At 37.8% G+C, this 18,962-nt stretch overlaps 1 protein-coding gene across 1 annotated transcript in view; it reads right to left on the minus strand.

Annotated features, from left to right (window-relative positions):
- Positions 1-18,962, minus strand: part of fstl4 (follistatin-like 4) — a gene marked incomplete in the record, with an annotated part of 180,383 nt that overhangs the window by 109,865 nt on the left and 51,556 nt on the right. The window contains 1 exon segment of the mRNA XM_036215342.1: positions 4,329-4,571. Within this exon segment, the coding sequence (XP_036071235.1) occupies positions 4,329-4,571 (243 nt within the window).

Genomic DNA, 18,962 nt, shown 5'->3' on the forward strand with positions numbered 1-18,962 from the left:
TAGTCTGGAATATGTCATTTAAAATGTAACCGTGAATCAAAGCATAGAGACTCTAGACTCTATGCTCGAGACTCTACTGGGACCCTAAAAGCCAAGGCAGGGTAGAAGACCACGGTCAGGCTGGTGAGGTACAGACTATTTCAGATTACAAATGAACCCAACATCTTTGCCAACTCCTGATGGTGATTATTATCTCATATCAGCATTTTCTCCAAACACATACAAGGTTCATTTTGGAATAAGACAGAATTTTAAATGTGCAGAGGTTCAATATAACAAGAACAAGAACAAGAAACACACAAAATACAGCAAAAGTATAGAAATGAATGAAATTATTAGAATCATACACATACTATTGCATTTGTATCACAAAGTGGTGAACAGATATTTTACTTTATTATTAGAATACATTTTATGAAATCAGATGAGGATGAAGACGAGTGAGGCGCTGCCTCATCCGTCATCTTCACCTAACCGAATGTCTCTGTTACAAATCCTCCAAACGATCCAGTATGTTCTCTGCTGATCATCAAACCACGCGTGTTATCCTTTTCAAATTTCTGAATAACATCTTCATATTCCAAGTATGAAGTCACTTCTAGGTCATCTCATTTATTATTATGAATCTTCCCTATTCAAAAGCTGGTTTTGAATGAATGAACACACCAAATTCAGGTGAGCCAAAATAACTGCAGCAAAAGAAGAGTCTGGAGTTCTAGAGTTGAGCAGCCCTGCCCCAGATTTTAGAAATGAAATGTCACATAAAAACATCCACTGAATTAAACTTGTGATGTCCTGGATGGACACAAACACACAAGGATGTGAGACAAAAAAAGCAAAGAATTAAAGAAAAGTATAAGTGCATCTAAAAGTAATCTGATATTGTGTACGTTATTGATAAATGTACTGTAAATTAAATTACATAAAATAAACAATATTATTTAAATACAAATAAACTTTTTAGCCATCATAAAATACAGTTTTGCCTTATTTGACCGAAATTATAAAATGTTGGATAAATAAGGGCATTGATAAAATGTGACTGTATTGAAACCAGTTCCAATACACTAATTATTCCATGTTTAATGAAGATAACTCTCAAGACTTTAAAGTTGCCAGTTAGCCGTTTGTTGAAGAATGTATACAGACCCGACGGGTTACTAGTTGTGAACACAAAACAAGGCACTTATCAAGCCACCTGTGACTTATTGGAAAAGTCTACAAGACTAAAACAATAAACAAACACCATCTGTAATCATGTTTGTGAGGAAGGTTTTTAGTGCAGAGCATGCCAGAGCGCTGCTGCATTCCCTAGCAGCAGTCCTGCAGGGATTGAATTAATTATAACAATGTTTTATCGTTAAGAAACTCATGCATAATATCTGAATTCATCCATTTTGCCTGCTTTACCTTGAATTGCATCTTGGGTTTATTGACTGCGTAACTATTCATTAAAACGAGCTGTGAGACAGTGGCGCATCAAAAGCCCACTTAGTTAAACTATTGAAGATAAGTGCTCTGCAGTGTCACTGCTTCTTTCTGCCTGAACGAGCTTTTAGAAAAAAGTGGTGAAAAAAGAGGTTGTAAATATCTGCCTATCCATTCATTAAGTTATGCACAAACAAAATTGTGCAGCTCTTTAGTTAGTAGCAGTGAAGACACATAAAGACAGAGATGTGACCAAAGTTAAGAGTCATAGAGGAGCAGTACTGAGAGAAGGAAAACAGCCCAGATGTCATGAAATGAAAGTTGGCAGAAATGGTTGCCAGATTTGATATTGTAGCTTTGCTCCTGCGTAAACAGCCTATCACAGTAGAACAACACAATTTATCAAAACTGAAAGCAAATCTATCCATAAAAAAGTGAAAGTAAATCTACCCATGAAAAAGAAACACATTTTTTTATATCATGTGGCTTTAGAAAAAGAAAGGTTGACAGTCGGTTTGGTACTGAAGCTATGGGATATTGATAGAAAATAGGAACTATTCATCAACAGGAACACATGGCTCTCAAAGCAGCATAGCAAAAAATGATGAATAACAAAAGGAATTGGGACTGGAGTCTCTAAATGGTAGGACACATCCAATCCAGATAATCAGGAGTAGGTAGGGCAAGAAAATGAGAAAAGCCAGATGAACTAAGGCCTTTAATGGCTGGAGTTGCTACCAGGTGAGCCACACGTTATGCTATAAGTGATATTACATCATCTGCAATAATGTCATAGTCAAGATGAGCTATATGGAGGTCTAAAACATGGATTATTTGGTTATATATACATACTTAATACACATCATCAACATTTACATTCAATTACTGAGCAAATCAAACACTTTGAATTCAAGCTACTTACATCCTTCATTCAATTCAATGTATTCAGGTTATACGACTTGCCCAAGGACACAAACAACCAAGAAGCAGCTGACAGCTGCTCAACTACAACACAAACTCATGCTTTTCAGTAACATCCTTTTATAAAAAAATGCACCAATTTATTTATTTTTTAATTCATTTTTACAAGCAAAGATTCTAATATCATAAGTGACAACCAACTCTTGAAACATTAACGTCTTAATATGGGCCACATAAGGATGATGGTGTTTGCAAGGATTTCTTTCATCCAAGTGTGATGCAAAATGCAAAAGCTGACATATTTTATTCATGTCTGATATTCATTGGACTTCATATGACACCAAGTTCTGTTTTTTAACTCGACGATCTCTGCTATGACAGATGATCCCAAAATAATTCTATAAATGAAAAATGTCTCTACTGACAAGGATCAAATCAAAATCACAATAAAGTAAGTAAGCTGTTTGGTAGGTAAGCTGAGAATGCAAAAGTCAAAGACTAAGGCTGCAGAGTTACATTGGAGTGTTGGTGATCCTCAATAGACCAAAAGTGAGTTATTTCTGGTAAGATATTAATGAAAAAATTAAGAGGCTTAACTTAAAACACATCATCATTGCCTCCATAAATGACAAAGTTGCTTGTATCAACAGAAAAGCCTTGTATTTTGCAAAGAAGTCTCATTAAAGTTTCTGCAATAACTATTTCTTCCCGAATAAACTTGTGATCCATAAATCAAAGATTTCATCCACACCTGAAAAGGTGCTTGCAGCTGCAACTCAACAGAACAAAAGCATTTGTGTTCTGCATCCTTCTACTGAAACGTGTCCATATTGTACCGAAGCAAGGCGCCAATCTCACTTTGAAGACGGTGTCAAAGGTTTCTGAGGATCATTCCAGTGCAATTTCCCCTTTCGATAAGCTTCAAAGTATTAACCTGCATTAGTGTCTGTGATTCACAGAGACATCAAAGACGCAGCCGAAGTTCAAAATCATAATGGCGTGTTTGTTGCCGTGCAACAACAGCTCCACTGCAAAACCTAAAAATCTCCCACATTATGTCTTTGTAAAAATCAAAGGTTTGATAATACATTTAAGCCCCGTATGGCAAGTACAGCACAAACAAGCATTTTTTTTTTATTCTATAGCACAAATAACAAAATAGCATTAAATGTTGGTTTATGAACCAACTTCAATGGGGAGAACAAAACACCATGTTTGTGTAAGTATTTGAGTGTGTCTTTGACTCTCAAACTCACTGGTGTTAGATCAGACAATGTAGAACACATTCCTCTCATTTATTTTAAAAAGCCAATAAGGGTTTACCAGAAAGTAAAATTATGTTTCTTCATTAAACTTTTAAAGACCCACTCCAATCATCTTTTTAAAAGCATCCTAAGTTGTGAATTATGATTGTGCCGTTTTTAGCCAAAAATTTACAAAAAAAAAGCTCTTTCGTTTTCTATGACATAGTTTCTGCAGAGCGGCGGTCTTTCTTTCTATTTTTTATTTGAAAAAGATTCAAGGTACAAATGCTTTACAGTGCTCATTATACAGGTTTTTCGAAAAAGAGAACAAGCCATGTCTCAGGGAGCAACCCCGCCCCCTTTCATTTCTCTTTGCTGAGTAGTGCTTTTGTGGTGCATATTTTCTACATCACAAATTTAGTTTCACACTGTTTTTTTTATGTCTGCTCCTGATTCACAACAATTCAAATAAAATACTCAGAAATGCAATTTTGAGCTTAATTTACCTAAAAAATGCTACAAGAACATGTTAAAAACACGATTTTCTTTGGAGTGGGTCTTTATAAAAGTTCCACTTACAGCAGTTGTATTGGTCCATGTGTTGTACAAATTCTGATCACCAACTTAATTACCAAAAAAGACAAATTATACAAAATTCTTTAATTCTTGTACCCTATTGATTAGAATGAACTCAGTGCATCTTGCTCCTGAGCCAGTGCAGAGCTGCAGGCTTACCTTTGAAGAAGCAGTCTTTGCTGTGAACCACATAGATCCGTCTCCTCTCCAGACAGGCAGTGCGGTACACCTCACAGTGGTTTTCATAGAACCTGCCATCCGACCCACACACTGGAACAAAGGAGGGTCGGCAGTGTTCCTGGCAAACGCACTCAGCTCGTCCAGTTCCAGCCATCACGACACACTGTCGACCTCGACCACAGTTGGTTCTCCGACACGGGTCTCCATCTGGATCAGAAGGAGCTTGAGGGAAAAAAAAAAAGATATTTAAATAAAGTAAATAAATGCAACCTGTCAAGGAACACTGTCCAACAAAAAACAAACATATTTCACCTTTTTGTTCTACTAGAAATAACCTAAAGACTCTGGAAAAAAAAGAGCCAAAACAACACAACTAAAGTAATATTTATTAAAAAAAATATGTCCCCACAAGGGAGGACAATCCAATGCTTTTATGTGTTGGTCCATGTTAATGTAAAGGGTTGTTTCAGGAAGGACATCTAATGTAAAAAACAAACTTTATTAATTGTGAAAATCAAAACCACAACTTTCATACCAGATCAATTGTAGCCCCGGTTAACAACGAAAAAAAAAGATCATGGTGGGGGTGTAAACTGAGTAAGAGAGATAGCAGAGGTGAAGAGCTAGAAGTTGAAGGTGTGATGGTAAATGTTGACAGCGGTTATGCCCCCCAGAAATGAGGTGACCTAGAGGAGAACTTCCAGCGGGAGACAGATTAGGGAATCCATGGTTTCTCTAGATCAGGGATAGGCCACTCCAGGCCTCGAGGACCGCAGTGTCTGCATGGTTTCTAGATATCCAAGCCTTACTCATGACTGATTACCTGGTTCAGGTGTGTCTAGCCAATTAGAACGTGGCCCTCGAGGCCTGGAGTTGCCCAAATCTTGTTTCAACTCCTCGGAGATCCGGAGGTTCTTCTAGATGACTTGACAGCTACAGTTAAAGTGATCAGGGAAACTGAGAGGACAATCCTTGGCGTGTAACATGGAATGAGGAAAGCAGATAAGGATGTGGAATGAAGGAGCAGCACAGGGTAAAAGGGGCAATAAGGGCATATGAGGACTTCTATGACAGATTAAACACAAAGGAGAGGCGGATCTGTGAAGGTTGTCTAGACAGAGAAACAGAGATGGAAGGAAGTGTGGCAGGTTAGGGTGATCAAGGACAGGGGTGGAAATGTGTTGACAGGTTCTACACAAATATGACAGAAAGATGGAAGGAGAACTTTGAAGAGCTGATGAATGAGGAGAATGTCTTAGAGCTCAGAGGAGAAGATGTGGCTGCTGTGAAACAGGAAGCAACAAAGATCGGTGACAGTGAAATGAGGAAACAGTGAAAAGTGAGAATGCAGTTGTCAACATATGGAAGAGTTTAGGTGTCAGTGGAGTTTCTGGTTGGACCGTTTAACAAGACCTTGGAGAGTGAGAGGATGCCTGAGGAATGAAGGAGAAGTGTCCTGGTGGACATTTTTTGAGAACAAGGGAGATGTGCAGAGATGAGATTGTCATCTGCAGTGAGAGCAGGGAGCTGGGGCAGGAATATGTGTAGAAGTGGAGATTTGCTTTAGCAGAAAGAATGAAGGTCAGCTGCTGTGAAACAGTGCAAATGAGAGGAACTCAAGTGGAACGCTGAGGTTACAGAGAGCAGAGGTGAGGAAGGTGGAGGACTTTAAGTACTTAGGGTCAAAAAGAAGATGAATTCTTATTTAAGTATCCTTCTACACAATTGACAATGTGTTAAAATTAACATTACAAAGGCATTAATCTCAAATCAGTTCCAATTATGTTTTTTCGTGAAAATAAAACATGAACCCTAGCAGTGCCTTTACGATTTACAGGGATGACTAAAATTAGAAACGGCACAAACCAAACACTTCCCAGAGTGACAAACTCCCAGGCAGTTTTTTTAATATCACTATGCATACCTTCACACATACGTTCCAGATTTGCATAAACACAAAGGCTTGATTCAGATAGGAATGCAAAAATAAACCCTTTTGATCAACACATCCAAAAAAACTGAAAGTCCTTTGATATGTACAGTCAGCGCCTGCCCCTAGTATCAACAAAGCACACACGCATTTCCATCAAAACCGCTGACTGACTGGGGCACCTTGTTTTTCCCCTTGATTTAATCTACTTGCACTTAAAGCTGGTCAAAAAGCTGCTGATCCAGCCATTTACTCCACCTTGGATTTATCACTCCTGACTTCACGAACTTGACCGGCACCTTTCTCTGGTGCTGTGTTCTAAGGGTTGCATGCCTCTGGGCTACAATATCAAAAAAGTGTTCTTTACTGTAATATTTAGGACACCTGTGTGTTTCAAATAAAAGCAAAACTATAACGCATCACATGTATACTTCATTCTGAAGCAATGTTTGCCGGTGTCCATTTCACCCTGAAGAGTCATCATTAGCTCGAGTGTCATACCTCTCTGAGAGCAAACATACTAATTGCCACCAGTGAGTTTTAAGCATATTTTTTCTCTCAAATTCTCAAGCATTCCAGTCTGCCCTTTTATTTACCTTTGATGTTAACAAGCGGCGCGATCTGCCTCGGAAACCAGAACAAACACAAAGGAGAGGACTACTGGCTGGAGCACATTGTGAAAAACAAATTGCACTGCATGAAAAAACCCTCAGTGTCAAAGCAAAAAAGGAAAAAAAAAAGTTGATAAAAATGAAACTACAGTTAGAGAACATTGGCCACCAATGCTTGTTTTGCTGCCTCTAATACGGCATTGAATGCAGGAGACACTGAAGAGCGCTTGACAATTACAAGGAAATAAATACATGTCCCAGAGGGGCTTAGGGGCCATTGTGTTCATTCCGTTTTAAGTTGTCGGTTAAGATGGTGAGAAGGGGTGAGGCTTATTATCCCTCTGTGGAATGAAGCTAAAAACCAAACTGTTTTAGTTAAAAAAAAAAAAAAAAACTCCTATAATCAAACCGCTGAAATAGAATTTTCCAGTAGCATAATTATATCTCACCTCACAGCATATTCAATAACAGAGGTAATGCTCTGCTGTCGGAGGACAAAAGTCATGTAATAACATAAAGGCAATTTGTGGGTCCGCTGGCGCACACACACATGCACATACACAAAAAGCTTCCAATTCAATTTGGTTGCAATGTAGAGACAAAACTCATTCTGTTGTCAAGTTAATGCCATGAATATAGATTTTGTGACACACCAATAAACATAAACATACACAGTTTTACTTTTATTTGTCTAATCTTTAGAAATTATTACATTTTTTCTTTTATTATTTCACCATATGCAACTTAATTAATATTAATAACCAGAGGAACAGTACCTGACATGGTGTAATCAATAACTGCAGGTGGATACAGCCTACAGGTATGTTAAGCTCTTCTTTATGATAAGTATTTGTGTCAATGGAAACTCTGCTTTGGGGGCGTGCCAGGTAACTCCCCCAAAGGGAGCGCGAGCGAGAAGGGTAGGGATGGGAAGGAGGCAGGCTCATTTCCTTTTTATCCAGTTTACTAATTGTTCTGCGTGTCTCTGCAAAGCATCTGTGGGAAATGCAAAGCAGCCCATCTCCCTCACCACCTCGCCGTTCGTGTCAAGGTCGGGGACGATTACAAGATTGTTTGTATTCTCCAAGCGTGAGAGATTAAACGCTTAGCAGCAACTGTCCAGCGCCAGTTATCCGACGGTGCCGGTACTTTTTCTTCCAGTAGTTTTCTACTTCTCTGCCTCATCTTTTGCTCCAAAACCCCCATTGTGTTTTTATGTTTTGTTCAGAGAATAGAGCACACAAGTCGCAACAACAAAAGAGATTAAAAATTGCTCTGAATACAAGACAAGCATTCTGACATTTAGCTAAATCTTTGTGCTCACATTCTCTTGGACTCCAAGTCCTTTTGTCTGACGCTCTCTTGGACCGTGCTGGCTCTGATTTGTTGCTTGCTTGAGACTCAAAAAATGCCATCTGATAATCCACCCCGTCTAATCTGCTGGTAGAGTATACTTTGAATAAACCAGACTCTTAAAAATGCAACAGCACCAAGCTGACCATCCACCAGCATTGAGCTTTTCATCCTGATACTCTAATTATTTGTTAATATTCATGCTTTTATGACAAAATCCCCTCCGTGTCCACTTATCAGTTTTATTTGGGCTTTAGAAAACAGAATTGTCACCCACAATCACAGATGTTTTGAAAGGCAGACTTCATAATTACACGGGGGCATAAAGGAAGGGATGAAAATGTTTTGACTTATCTCTGACATTTTACTGCTTCCTTTTCATTCCCCAAGTAGTCGAGAGCACAACCAGAAGCACAATGCAGCTTACTGTCTTTTCAGTCATTGTCAGTCTCTGCCTTGCAGTCACGGTGATGAAGTGATTGAACAATTGGATTTTTTTTTTGCATCTCCACAGAGGGGGTGAGTTGTTGGTTTTGATGAGTTTTCCTGGGGGAAACATCAGAGACGCTGGTGGACTTTTTGCTAATTAGACCAGAAGATTTTTTTTTTCTTTTCTGGGAGTCTGCCTGAAGCATCGCTGTGGTATTAATCACCATGGTCCAAGAGAGTGGAGAATATATAGACACAAAACTTTCAGTCTCAGCGTGTGACATTTACAAAGTGCCTTTATAAATATACATAACATGAGAGCAAGACACAGACCAACCGCTGAGTTCTGAACTATTCATAGTTTCTACCTAGTAGACGGTTTGAAATCAGCCTTAAAAATGCCTAAAATTCAAAGCTACAGTTATGATGTGCATTGCAACTCTAGTGCTCACATGTGATAAACTGCTAATGACGCCGTCTCTCCAATGCAGCTCTCTCTGAACTCCCGTCAAGCTTTGCACACTCAAATATGCGCCTGTTCATCACCACTGCAAAAATAGATTTACGTCTCTAATTTCAGGACACATTTACAGCCTCTTTAGGCATTTCTAATTTAAGTTTTCAAATTATTCCAGATACTGTTACAAGCCGGTTAGAAGCAGCAGCCTTTTGCAGATGTCAGACACAAGTCATTATCCAGCACAAGAGGAGGGAAAATGCACCTGGAATTCAGGACTGCCTAAAGGCACATTGGGAACTTTGGGAGGTTTTCAAACGGTTCAAGCAGCTCACCTCAATCCTTTAGCTTCTATGAACAATCAAATATTGTGAGTCACACAGTCATAATACATGTCAAGCAAGATGGGGGGGAAAAAAGAAGAAATTAATTTCTCTGGGTATGGGCGAATGTGGTTTAAATGAACTGGATACATCATTTCAGCACTGCATGGATTTCAGTTAGTCTTTGTGTATATACACGCTTTACACCCCAAGAAAAGCACAGTCACGTATGCAGACATCCCTTCCATTTGCTCAGTTGCAGCTGTGGATAATTAAATATTGAGACAAGCCGTCAAACACACTCTCCCCTGTGCAGCACAGTTGGACAAAGCACTCCGGGCATGCATGCAGGGCTGAAATTTCAAGGAACACCAGCCTCTCTCAGAGCTGCGCCAGATATGCAGAGGCATAAACGCACAGATAAGGACGGACTGTAATTGCGTCTGCTTCATCCGGTTAAGGGTGGTGGGATGGCTGGAGCACAATCCGGCATTGTGTGCCAAATGATGCCATTTTCCTGAATAAACAAAATATAGGGAATGGAAATACAAATCATGCACAATAGAACTTTTATTTCTTAAATATCTATAATATTTGATTTATTAATAGATACAATTTTACAATTTATTGTAGTGTATCTTTCAAAAACTTGGAGGCAGAAACTGGCGTTTACCACCCAACATCAGTGTCATAGCAACGCGATTCTCTGCACACACGAACATCCGTAACATCCCCCACTAACAAGTAATAAAGACATCAATGCTGCACAACAGGACATGTCATCTTCTTCATAATAAAAGCCTTACAATTTCCCCACCCGATAAGTGGTAACATTTAGAACTTTGAACAAGATTCTGGCGTGTCTGCGCAGACACTATCTGCTCCTGCTATTGTGTGCTGTGTTGACAGTTCAGGCAGAATCATTTCAAATATCCAGGTAAGAATGACGGCTAATGGGACAGAAATTGAATATTTCATCTCTACTTTTTTTTTCATATTCTGCTCTATTTAGACTTATCCAGAGGGAAGAACAAGTCCTCATGGATTCATCTCATCTGTGCTGACAATATAGAAATCACATCCAAAACAGACAAGTTTCATGGGAGCTTTGATGCATTTGGTTTTTCTTTAGGCTTACATTTAAAAAATATAAAAGTTGCTCAATTAAAATATATGTTTTGAAAGATGTATTTTTATTTTTCACACTGATAAGTGCATGTCTAGCAATTTACTGACACAATATAGATTAACTGCTTATTGGAGAGCTTATAATGACAGTGTTGACATGCTGGTGTTATCACTTTTGGGATGTTTGTTCAAATAGGAGCTGCCCTGGAGATCATCCGTTTGTTGTGTCTGTCATTGTTTGTGTCAGACATTATCAAGATTAAATTTGCTTTTCCTGAGTGGATTATAAAGGGGGTTATCTCACTTTCTCACTGTATGTTTATAATTTTCCTCTAGATGAAAAACCATCAAAACAAATCCAAATTCTTGATAAAATTCATAAAAATGAAGTGCCAACTTGTGCTCATAAGGGAGAGAAGAGACAGAACAGGAAGTGGACAGATGGCCCTGCCTTTGAAACATGCTGCCACGTTTCAACTCCCTCTGCAAACTAAAAACAGCTAAAAAACAACCATACATGAAGTAACTTAAGATAATTAACTTTAATATTAACTTGCTACCGGAGCCATTACTGTCCATTAAGTGGAGCAAATTACCCATTACCTTTACGACCTCTTTCTGAATAGAAGGTTAGCCATTACCTGGATTTGACGCCAGCTGGCTGAATAGATACAGGAATAATTTAACTCCATCTTCTCTTATAAAGCAGTTTGAAAAGCTGAAGTTGCAGCTGATGACATGTGTCTAAGTTTGAATCCAGAAAAACTAAACATGTCAAAGAAAGTAGAAACTTTAGAACAAAACTTGATCCGGTAGAACTTGTGGGAACATAACCTCAAATGAATACAATAGTTTACAAATATATATATATATATATAGTGATTTGTTGTAAATTTGATTTGACCACTAAAATGAGACTCTACGCTCTTCACAGCGTTTAAGCCGTTGTCACATGCACCTGGACGTGGAGTTGACCCATACGGGTTCTGTGGGTTTTTGGCTTGTCCGGGCCCTGCTTTTTTCCTTGTAACCGATTTCAAAAATGATCCGAACCGTGAGTCTTGAGATCCATTACACCCCTACGTAAAACTATACAACTGGATTGGTCCAATATCGCTCACTGTTGTTTTTGCGGCTCTAATGTTGGAGCTCTCGGTGACAGGGAGGAGGACGGGTTGGTCTGTGTCAACAGTCTCGCCCACAACCAAAAATTGTATTTCTAATGAGCTACTGCCGATGTGCATGAAATATGTCTTAGAAACGGCATAGACGTTTTGATTTTGGCAAAAAAAACTTCATAATCATAAAAAAGCAATTTTACGATAGAAAAAAAATACGGTTCGAGTGGAACTGCAAGACAGTATCTTAAAGCTGAAGGAAATCCTTCATTAAACATATTTTTAAGAATTAGGCTAATTTATCTAGAGAAAAATATTTAAAGACACATGAACACAATAAAAATGGAATGCTTAAACTCTATTTTGAGTTTGTCTTCTCAAAAAAAAATGTTTTAATCCCAAAATTTGAGTTATACACTTCTGTTGCACGTCTAAAGAACAAGTTGGGCTATTATAACATTAAAAGCTAATAAAATGATCCCAAACTGGTAAAATGCAGCCCATTAAACGATTGTCATTTTTCCTTTTACACTCAGCCTTCCTAAATTTTAAAGACAGTTGTTATTTTTACCGTTCATGTTAACAGTCTGCATAAAAACTCCAAACTCTCCACCATTTTAGTCTGTGTTCATTTCATTAGCTGACATGATTTTACCATCGAGTGTTGATGCTTAGAGACATCTAGTAAATAAATAAACAAAGGAGGGCTCCCCTTTTAATTTAAACTTCATGGATTAATCACAAAGGAGTTTGACAATGTTATTTAGTACAATGTTTAGAAGTGTAAAACTTTGTATTTAACTTCATTTGACCCAGGAAACCGTTTCCTGATCACTTTAATTGTATCATCATGCACAAACTTTTACTGATTCCTGAGGAGACTTTGCTGATGGAAAGAGTTGTTGTCATGGATGATTAATTGAATTTGTCAAGTCCCTTATTAGTTTGTGCTGACTCTGCTCCTTTCTCTGTTTTCATGTTTGCCTTGCTCTCCCTGCTCTTCTTCAGATTATTGACCGAGGAAGATGCAAATAGCAGAGGTAATCAAATAACAGATGAAGTGGCCACGGCTGCTGTTTATGAGCTCCTGCCACCTCTTGGGATGCATGTAAAGCAGTTTCAATAGTAATGAGAGCAAAATAGGGGCCTTGCTTGCCAAACGTAGTATATGGTTTCATTGCTCCATGGAAACTTGTCACTTTTGTTTTAGATCCCGTCTGATTAGATTAGAGATGAGTATAAGGTATATATCTTAAAGATTAAATGCAGGACAGAAACAGACAAGTTGATGTGCTCCTGGCACAAACTGTCACAGGTCCTCTGGATGCTTTGGCTCCAAGGTCTGATTTAATCTTATCGCCACAAGAACCTCCCATAAAGAACAACTCCTGAGTCAGCTGGGAATGTTAGACGTTTGCCTAATATTGGTTTCTGATACAGATTGAAATTATAAAAGATGGTACACCACTGCATTTTGATTTAATAAATAACCATCATTTTTATTCAAAATTTGCTTTAAAAACTGTAGAAGATGCTTTAACCCTAACCATATTTAAGTTGTGTATAATGCATAATTATTGTTATAATGTTGATTCTCATTTTATTTTATTTCATGTTTTAACCATATTTATTCTCTTGTGATGATGCCTACCAACCCAGGTCTTCCTTGAAAAAAAGATCTATTCTCAATGTGATATCCTGAAAATTTAAATAAATAAAAGTAATCATTGGTTGGCTATGGGTGTGATTCATACTCAGCAGCAATTTACGTGAGTTTTAAAAGATAAATATTGACTCGCATTTTAGTTTTTTTGTCCCATAAACAACTGGCAACTAGCCTTTTGTTCACCCTAACAACCACTAGGAGGCACTGTAGGGGTGTGTTTCTGTATTTGCTTCTGATAGCAATGACAAAGATGAAGAAACATCCGAAACAAACATTAGGGAGAATCTGAAGGTTCTTCTGAACTTTATGATATTTTTCTTATTTGCATCGAAACATTGTTATTATAGCTTTTATTTTTTTCCTTCTTTGGGGTAATGCGGGACGTCATTAAACTGGGTTACAGAGAGACAGAAGTACCATTGAAAGTGTTGTCATTCAGATGCAGCTCCAGCCAGAAAAGGTAGATATCATCATTCAAAATAATAATAATAATAATCTGTGTCTTTCATGCACCATTTTAAAATTTTGAACTCAAATTATATATATATTTTCCATGAGAGATACACAGTCAATCCTTCCATCTAACGATGAGGCCAAAAAACATCAGGAACGTCAAGTTTGTGAAGACATTTTTGGCCAAGAATTGAGGATCAAATTTGACTCTGAAATCAATCTCAGTATTTTGTTCGGTTTGGAACTTTTCTTCCAAAGTGTGAGTTATACTCCGGAGTGACTTATATGAAAAATATGGTAACAATAATATTGATTCCCCCAATTGTAGACAAAAAAATAATAATTGATTCCATAATTATATACATTTCTCTTTTTTCCAATATATTTTAGGTAAATAAAAACAGAAAAAAACAAAACAAAATGAACAATCCCATCTGTCGAGTTTAATATTGAAAATGATATTTCAGAAAATACTGATTTGAGTGAAGCACAGCAGCATTTCTCCCAGAAAAACATGCGACTTTGGTGCCTGCAGAGCGTAGAAATTAGAGCAGGAAAATAAAATCAAAGTCAAATTGAGGAAGACTTGGAGACAGCTAGTTAACCAACTGAGAACAGAAGACTAGAATAGAAGATAGCACATGTAAACCAGTGTGAGACCAAGGTGATTCACGCTTGGTGGCCGATAGTCCCGTGGTCACACGTCCAGGCCTGACAGGCATCCGTTTCGCACTCAGTGGGCTGGCCAGCTCAGAGGAGCAGCTATGATGAGGGAGGATTGCAGGACTATTGAAGTAAAGAAATTGTGAGGCAGTTTCTGGACCTTTTCTGTTTACATATGTAGCTGGAAGAGCTGAGGAAGGGCAAAGAATAATAATCGTGTAGCAGTTTGAAAGCTCAACTCAACAAGGTCAGGTTTGCCTTTTTAATTATTTCCTCTCTGGCTTTAGAAGCCATGAAAACAATTTGTTTTATCTATTCCTTGTAAATGGTGGGAGAGCAGCACTTTTTAATGCTCTATTTTAAATCAAGTCTAGGGGTCACTGCATTCTAATCAAAGTATAAAAACGTTTGCAGGGATTTTTTTATTTTTTTTAAGTAGATGTTAAACTTTTGACTTAAGTGAGACTTTTTGGGTTTTACTTTAGAGCTAAACTAAAAAAAAATGTAAAGAGTAGTTTCTGCAATGTAGTTCTACGGAGCCCCTAAAGGGACATTATAGTATTTGTTTTTTTCCCCCCCAAAAAATCAAAGCAAACATAATACAAAATAAATAAATTAATTAAAATAAAAAGTCTTGTTTTAACTGGTGTGCACCAGTAAGTGACCAGAAAAAATAAATAACTTTAATTTCTTGGATTTTTTTCTTTTCTTTTTTCTTTTTTTAAGAATACTCAAATAATAAACTGCTGTTTTCCTTGGGAAAAGCAGTTGCATGATCTGACAAGTCAATCTGATTGCTACCACAGGGGGTTAATTAATTCCAAAAATATATTTTTTAAATTCAACAAACAGTGAGGGAGCTACTATTCAGATGTACAGTGAAAGCAGAATTACATGTTAGCAGCTTGGAAAACTGATTTCTTCTGACAGTTTTCCTCCACAGTCAGCATTTTCTTAACACATTTTATGTGTGAACTGACTATCTTAGACACACTGAAACATACATTCTGCACACGGTGAAAAGGTTGACAGTAATTTTCAGTAACAAGCACATGCATGTTCAACATCCAGCACGCCGTCATCCTGCATGATGCAATCTCTTTTGCGGACAGCCTAATTTTTACATCAGATTCAGCTTCACATTTGTTGAGATACATGGTTACTATTTCAAATCAATGCTGGGCAGTTTATTTTTTTTTTCTCTCCAGATTGTTACACAAACGGCCTACTTCTTGTCACTTAAATGGATGACTGTAACGTCTTCAGAAAATACTTCTCTGGGTTTTCAGGAAGGAAGGAAGAAAGGAAGGTGGGACCTTTGAGAAATGTTTCAAAAGGGGAAAGTCCTGAGGGGCTGCAGAAGGATCCAGCAGCCACATAAGATAAATATGTGAAACCATGAATCTACAATGTAAAGCTATACTTCTTTACCCAGGACAGAAGACTGAAGGTAGCACAGCCCTCTTTTTTAATGTGAATGAGGGACTGTGTTGTGAGCATCTGCTCTTATAGATCTCTGCAATGAAGAGAGACAGTTTCATTTTTTAGAATATCATTTATAAAGGATGAGAAAGGGTCATAAAATTTGACAGACTGGTTAGACCAGGAGCAGATTTATAGCATGTTTTGGCAATTCACCTAAAAAAATAAATAAATAAATAAAAAGACGAGATTTGGACAAAAATTAAATCCTCATCGTGATTAAAATGTCTTTAAAACAAAACATTTTAGAGTTTGTATTTCAAAACTGTGGTTTATGTTCTCATTTTCACCAATTTGTTGATGTCCCTCAGAGAAAAAATTAAACTCAGGAAAATGCTGCTTTCATGTGCTTTTGGAATAATTGGAGAAATGACTTAGAGATCACACATGGTTATCTGAAAAACAGCACATCTTCAGACACTACAAGAATGCAGAATAACTTTCTACGCTTGAACAAAAGGGGAATTTATTTGCAGTGCACCCTTTACAAATAAATTCAGAAAAAACTAAAACAATACGGGTAATCAAAATCATTTGGGTGGCCAGATTAAATCGTTTAACAGGGGAAAATCCAATTTTTAGAATGATCCTGTGGTATTTTTCAGATTATGGAAGACATAAATAAAGACATTTAAGTTTTAAATTGCCTCTCTGAATATTTCTTCATTCGAATCCTTGTGAATCAGGAGCAGATGAAAAACGGCGTTGGAAATAGCTAGTAGTGACAGAGGTGCTACAGTCAAGCTCCCTGCTCTGCTCCATTCTGAAGAATCTACTTGTAGACAGATCTATGTCCATCTGCGTATGACTCTAAACTTTGCAGTTGGATAGCTCCAATACCGCCTATCATTTTTGTTGCATTGCTAATGTTAGCTTGGGGTTGTAAGCTAACCAGAGAGTGTGTAAACAAAGAGATGATAGGAAATGAAGGCAGGCTTTTTCAAGTCCCCCCCCCCAAAACTCAGAGACAAATTTTTAAAGAAGTACTACCACTTTGAGAAAACGACACATATTTTTATAAAGCCTAAAAACAGCATAATCATATATAAAAGACCAGTGGGAGCACTTTAATAATAGATCAAAGATGATCAGAGTGGGACTTTAAACTGAGCCTTTAAAAATGTAGGACTGGAGCATCAGTCCTCTCCAACTGACACCTCAAAGTTTCGTTTCGAAGAAACACAAAGCAGAACAAAAAGATAATTATTACTTTTTTCAAAGTTTATTTAATGCTACCATTTAAATCCAGGGAATATATACAATAAAGTCAGGATTCTGTGGAGTATTTATAGAGGAGTTTGGAAAAAAAGCAAACTGTTCCTTCTGCGTTACACACCACGAGAGCTATATGATCTGAAACATCAAGGTCTAAATTAATTCTTTATTTCAGTCTAGCAATAGCATGTGTTCAAACACACGAGAGACGAAATAGTGATTCTTTTCTTCTCATTAGAAATACACTTTTCCCATAACGGAGACTTTTCTCATGTTCTTCTCTGACTGCATTCCACCCCATTATCAACAACATCTTAATCCCGTTAATCCATCTTTTGCCTCGTCTTGCTCTCCCCTCTCACCATTTATCTCTATATTTATACATTTCTCCAGAATGTACACTCCATTTCTGCTGACACCACACCTGCACCTCCCTCGCTGCAGGGCTCTAGGAGATCAGAGACCAACAAGCCACGATGGCCTTGCTCCCACAGCCGAGATGACTAATAGCCCCTGCAGGGCAAAAGGCTGCAGAGTGGAGCTGCAAAGGTGACTTCTCTGTTGGGTGGGCTTCACGCCGTTTTCACACAGAGCTGGTTGTGAAATGAATGTCTACACAGCAAGACAGGAGTTTCTAAGAGCTCCTATTTATCAGACACAGAGAAACGATTTTCTTTTCCAGAGTTAAAGTCACTCCTGGAGCATTTTCCTAGAGGATTACGTTTATTACCGATTATAAAATTTGCATGTCGATGCGGCTTTTAAAGAAAAATAAAAACATAAAAACGCACTTTAAAACCATAAACATTTTATTTAGACGATAAGCTCTTTTCCCTGAGAACGTTTCACAAAAAGAACTGCAGCTGGCAGCAGATTATAGTGAGGAAACACGTTTCAGCAGCTGAGTTTAACTCGGGCGTTCTGTATTTTAAATAGAATAACAGTATATGCAAAAATAGCTCCACCAAATACGTAAAGATCATGTTTAGTATAACAAGGAAAAAGGTCACCAGGCATATTAAAATAGGTCAGTGGTAAACCTTATGAAAGATCTCATGAAACATGATCCATGGATAAGGAGGAGGCAGCTGGCAGGAACAATGAACGGCATTTTATTCACTCACGCAAGGTGTTAGTATGATAATCAGTTTTACTGAGGGTACATATGAAAATATCTCAGAGACTGACAAATCCAACCAAATAAAAGCAGTATGGATTACAATAATTTCAAAACTGATATCGTATCTGGTACACTGACAAAGCTGCAATTCAAATAACCAATTTTATTGTACTTTTTACAGTAAGATTAAGTCACTAGAAATTGAAAGTGGTAAATCCAGTGCTGAGGAGGAGAGTTTCCCGTTCTTCAGCTTCATGCTTCAACTGTCTGACAACAAGCCTCACAAAGCTCACAAAAGACTAAATCAGAGGACAGACACAGAGAATTGAATGGCTGTAGACCCGGCCGGGCCGCTGCATGTTTCAAGATTGGATGTGAAACAGCACAGGCCAAGTCACAGACGGGGAAGACCAATCAGAGAGCCCAGGGTCATCTCAGCATCATGGAACAAATCAGAATGATTGATCATTTCTGACAGTTTTAAAAAAATATATTTATCAACATTGAGACAGGGGTTCACCTGTTTAAAATGATCCCAATTCACATAAATCCAGGTCATTTCATAAATTCACTTCCTCCCTCTACCTTCATTAAATGGACGGAGTGGTAGGCGGAGCCTCAGAGATCAAGGTATCTCACTTCCAGGTGGGAAAAAACTAACAAAT

The sequence above is a fragment of the Oryzias melastigma genome, linkage group LG14, assembly GCF_002922805.2.
Source record: "Oryzias melastigma strain HK-1 linkage group LG14, ASM292280v2, whole genome shotgun sequence".
In the NCBI taxonomy this organism is placed as follows: domain Eukaryota; kingdom Metazoa; phylum Chordata; class Actinopteri; order Beloniformes; family Adrianichthyidae; genus Oryzias; species Oryzias melastigma.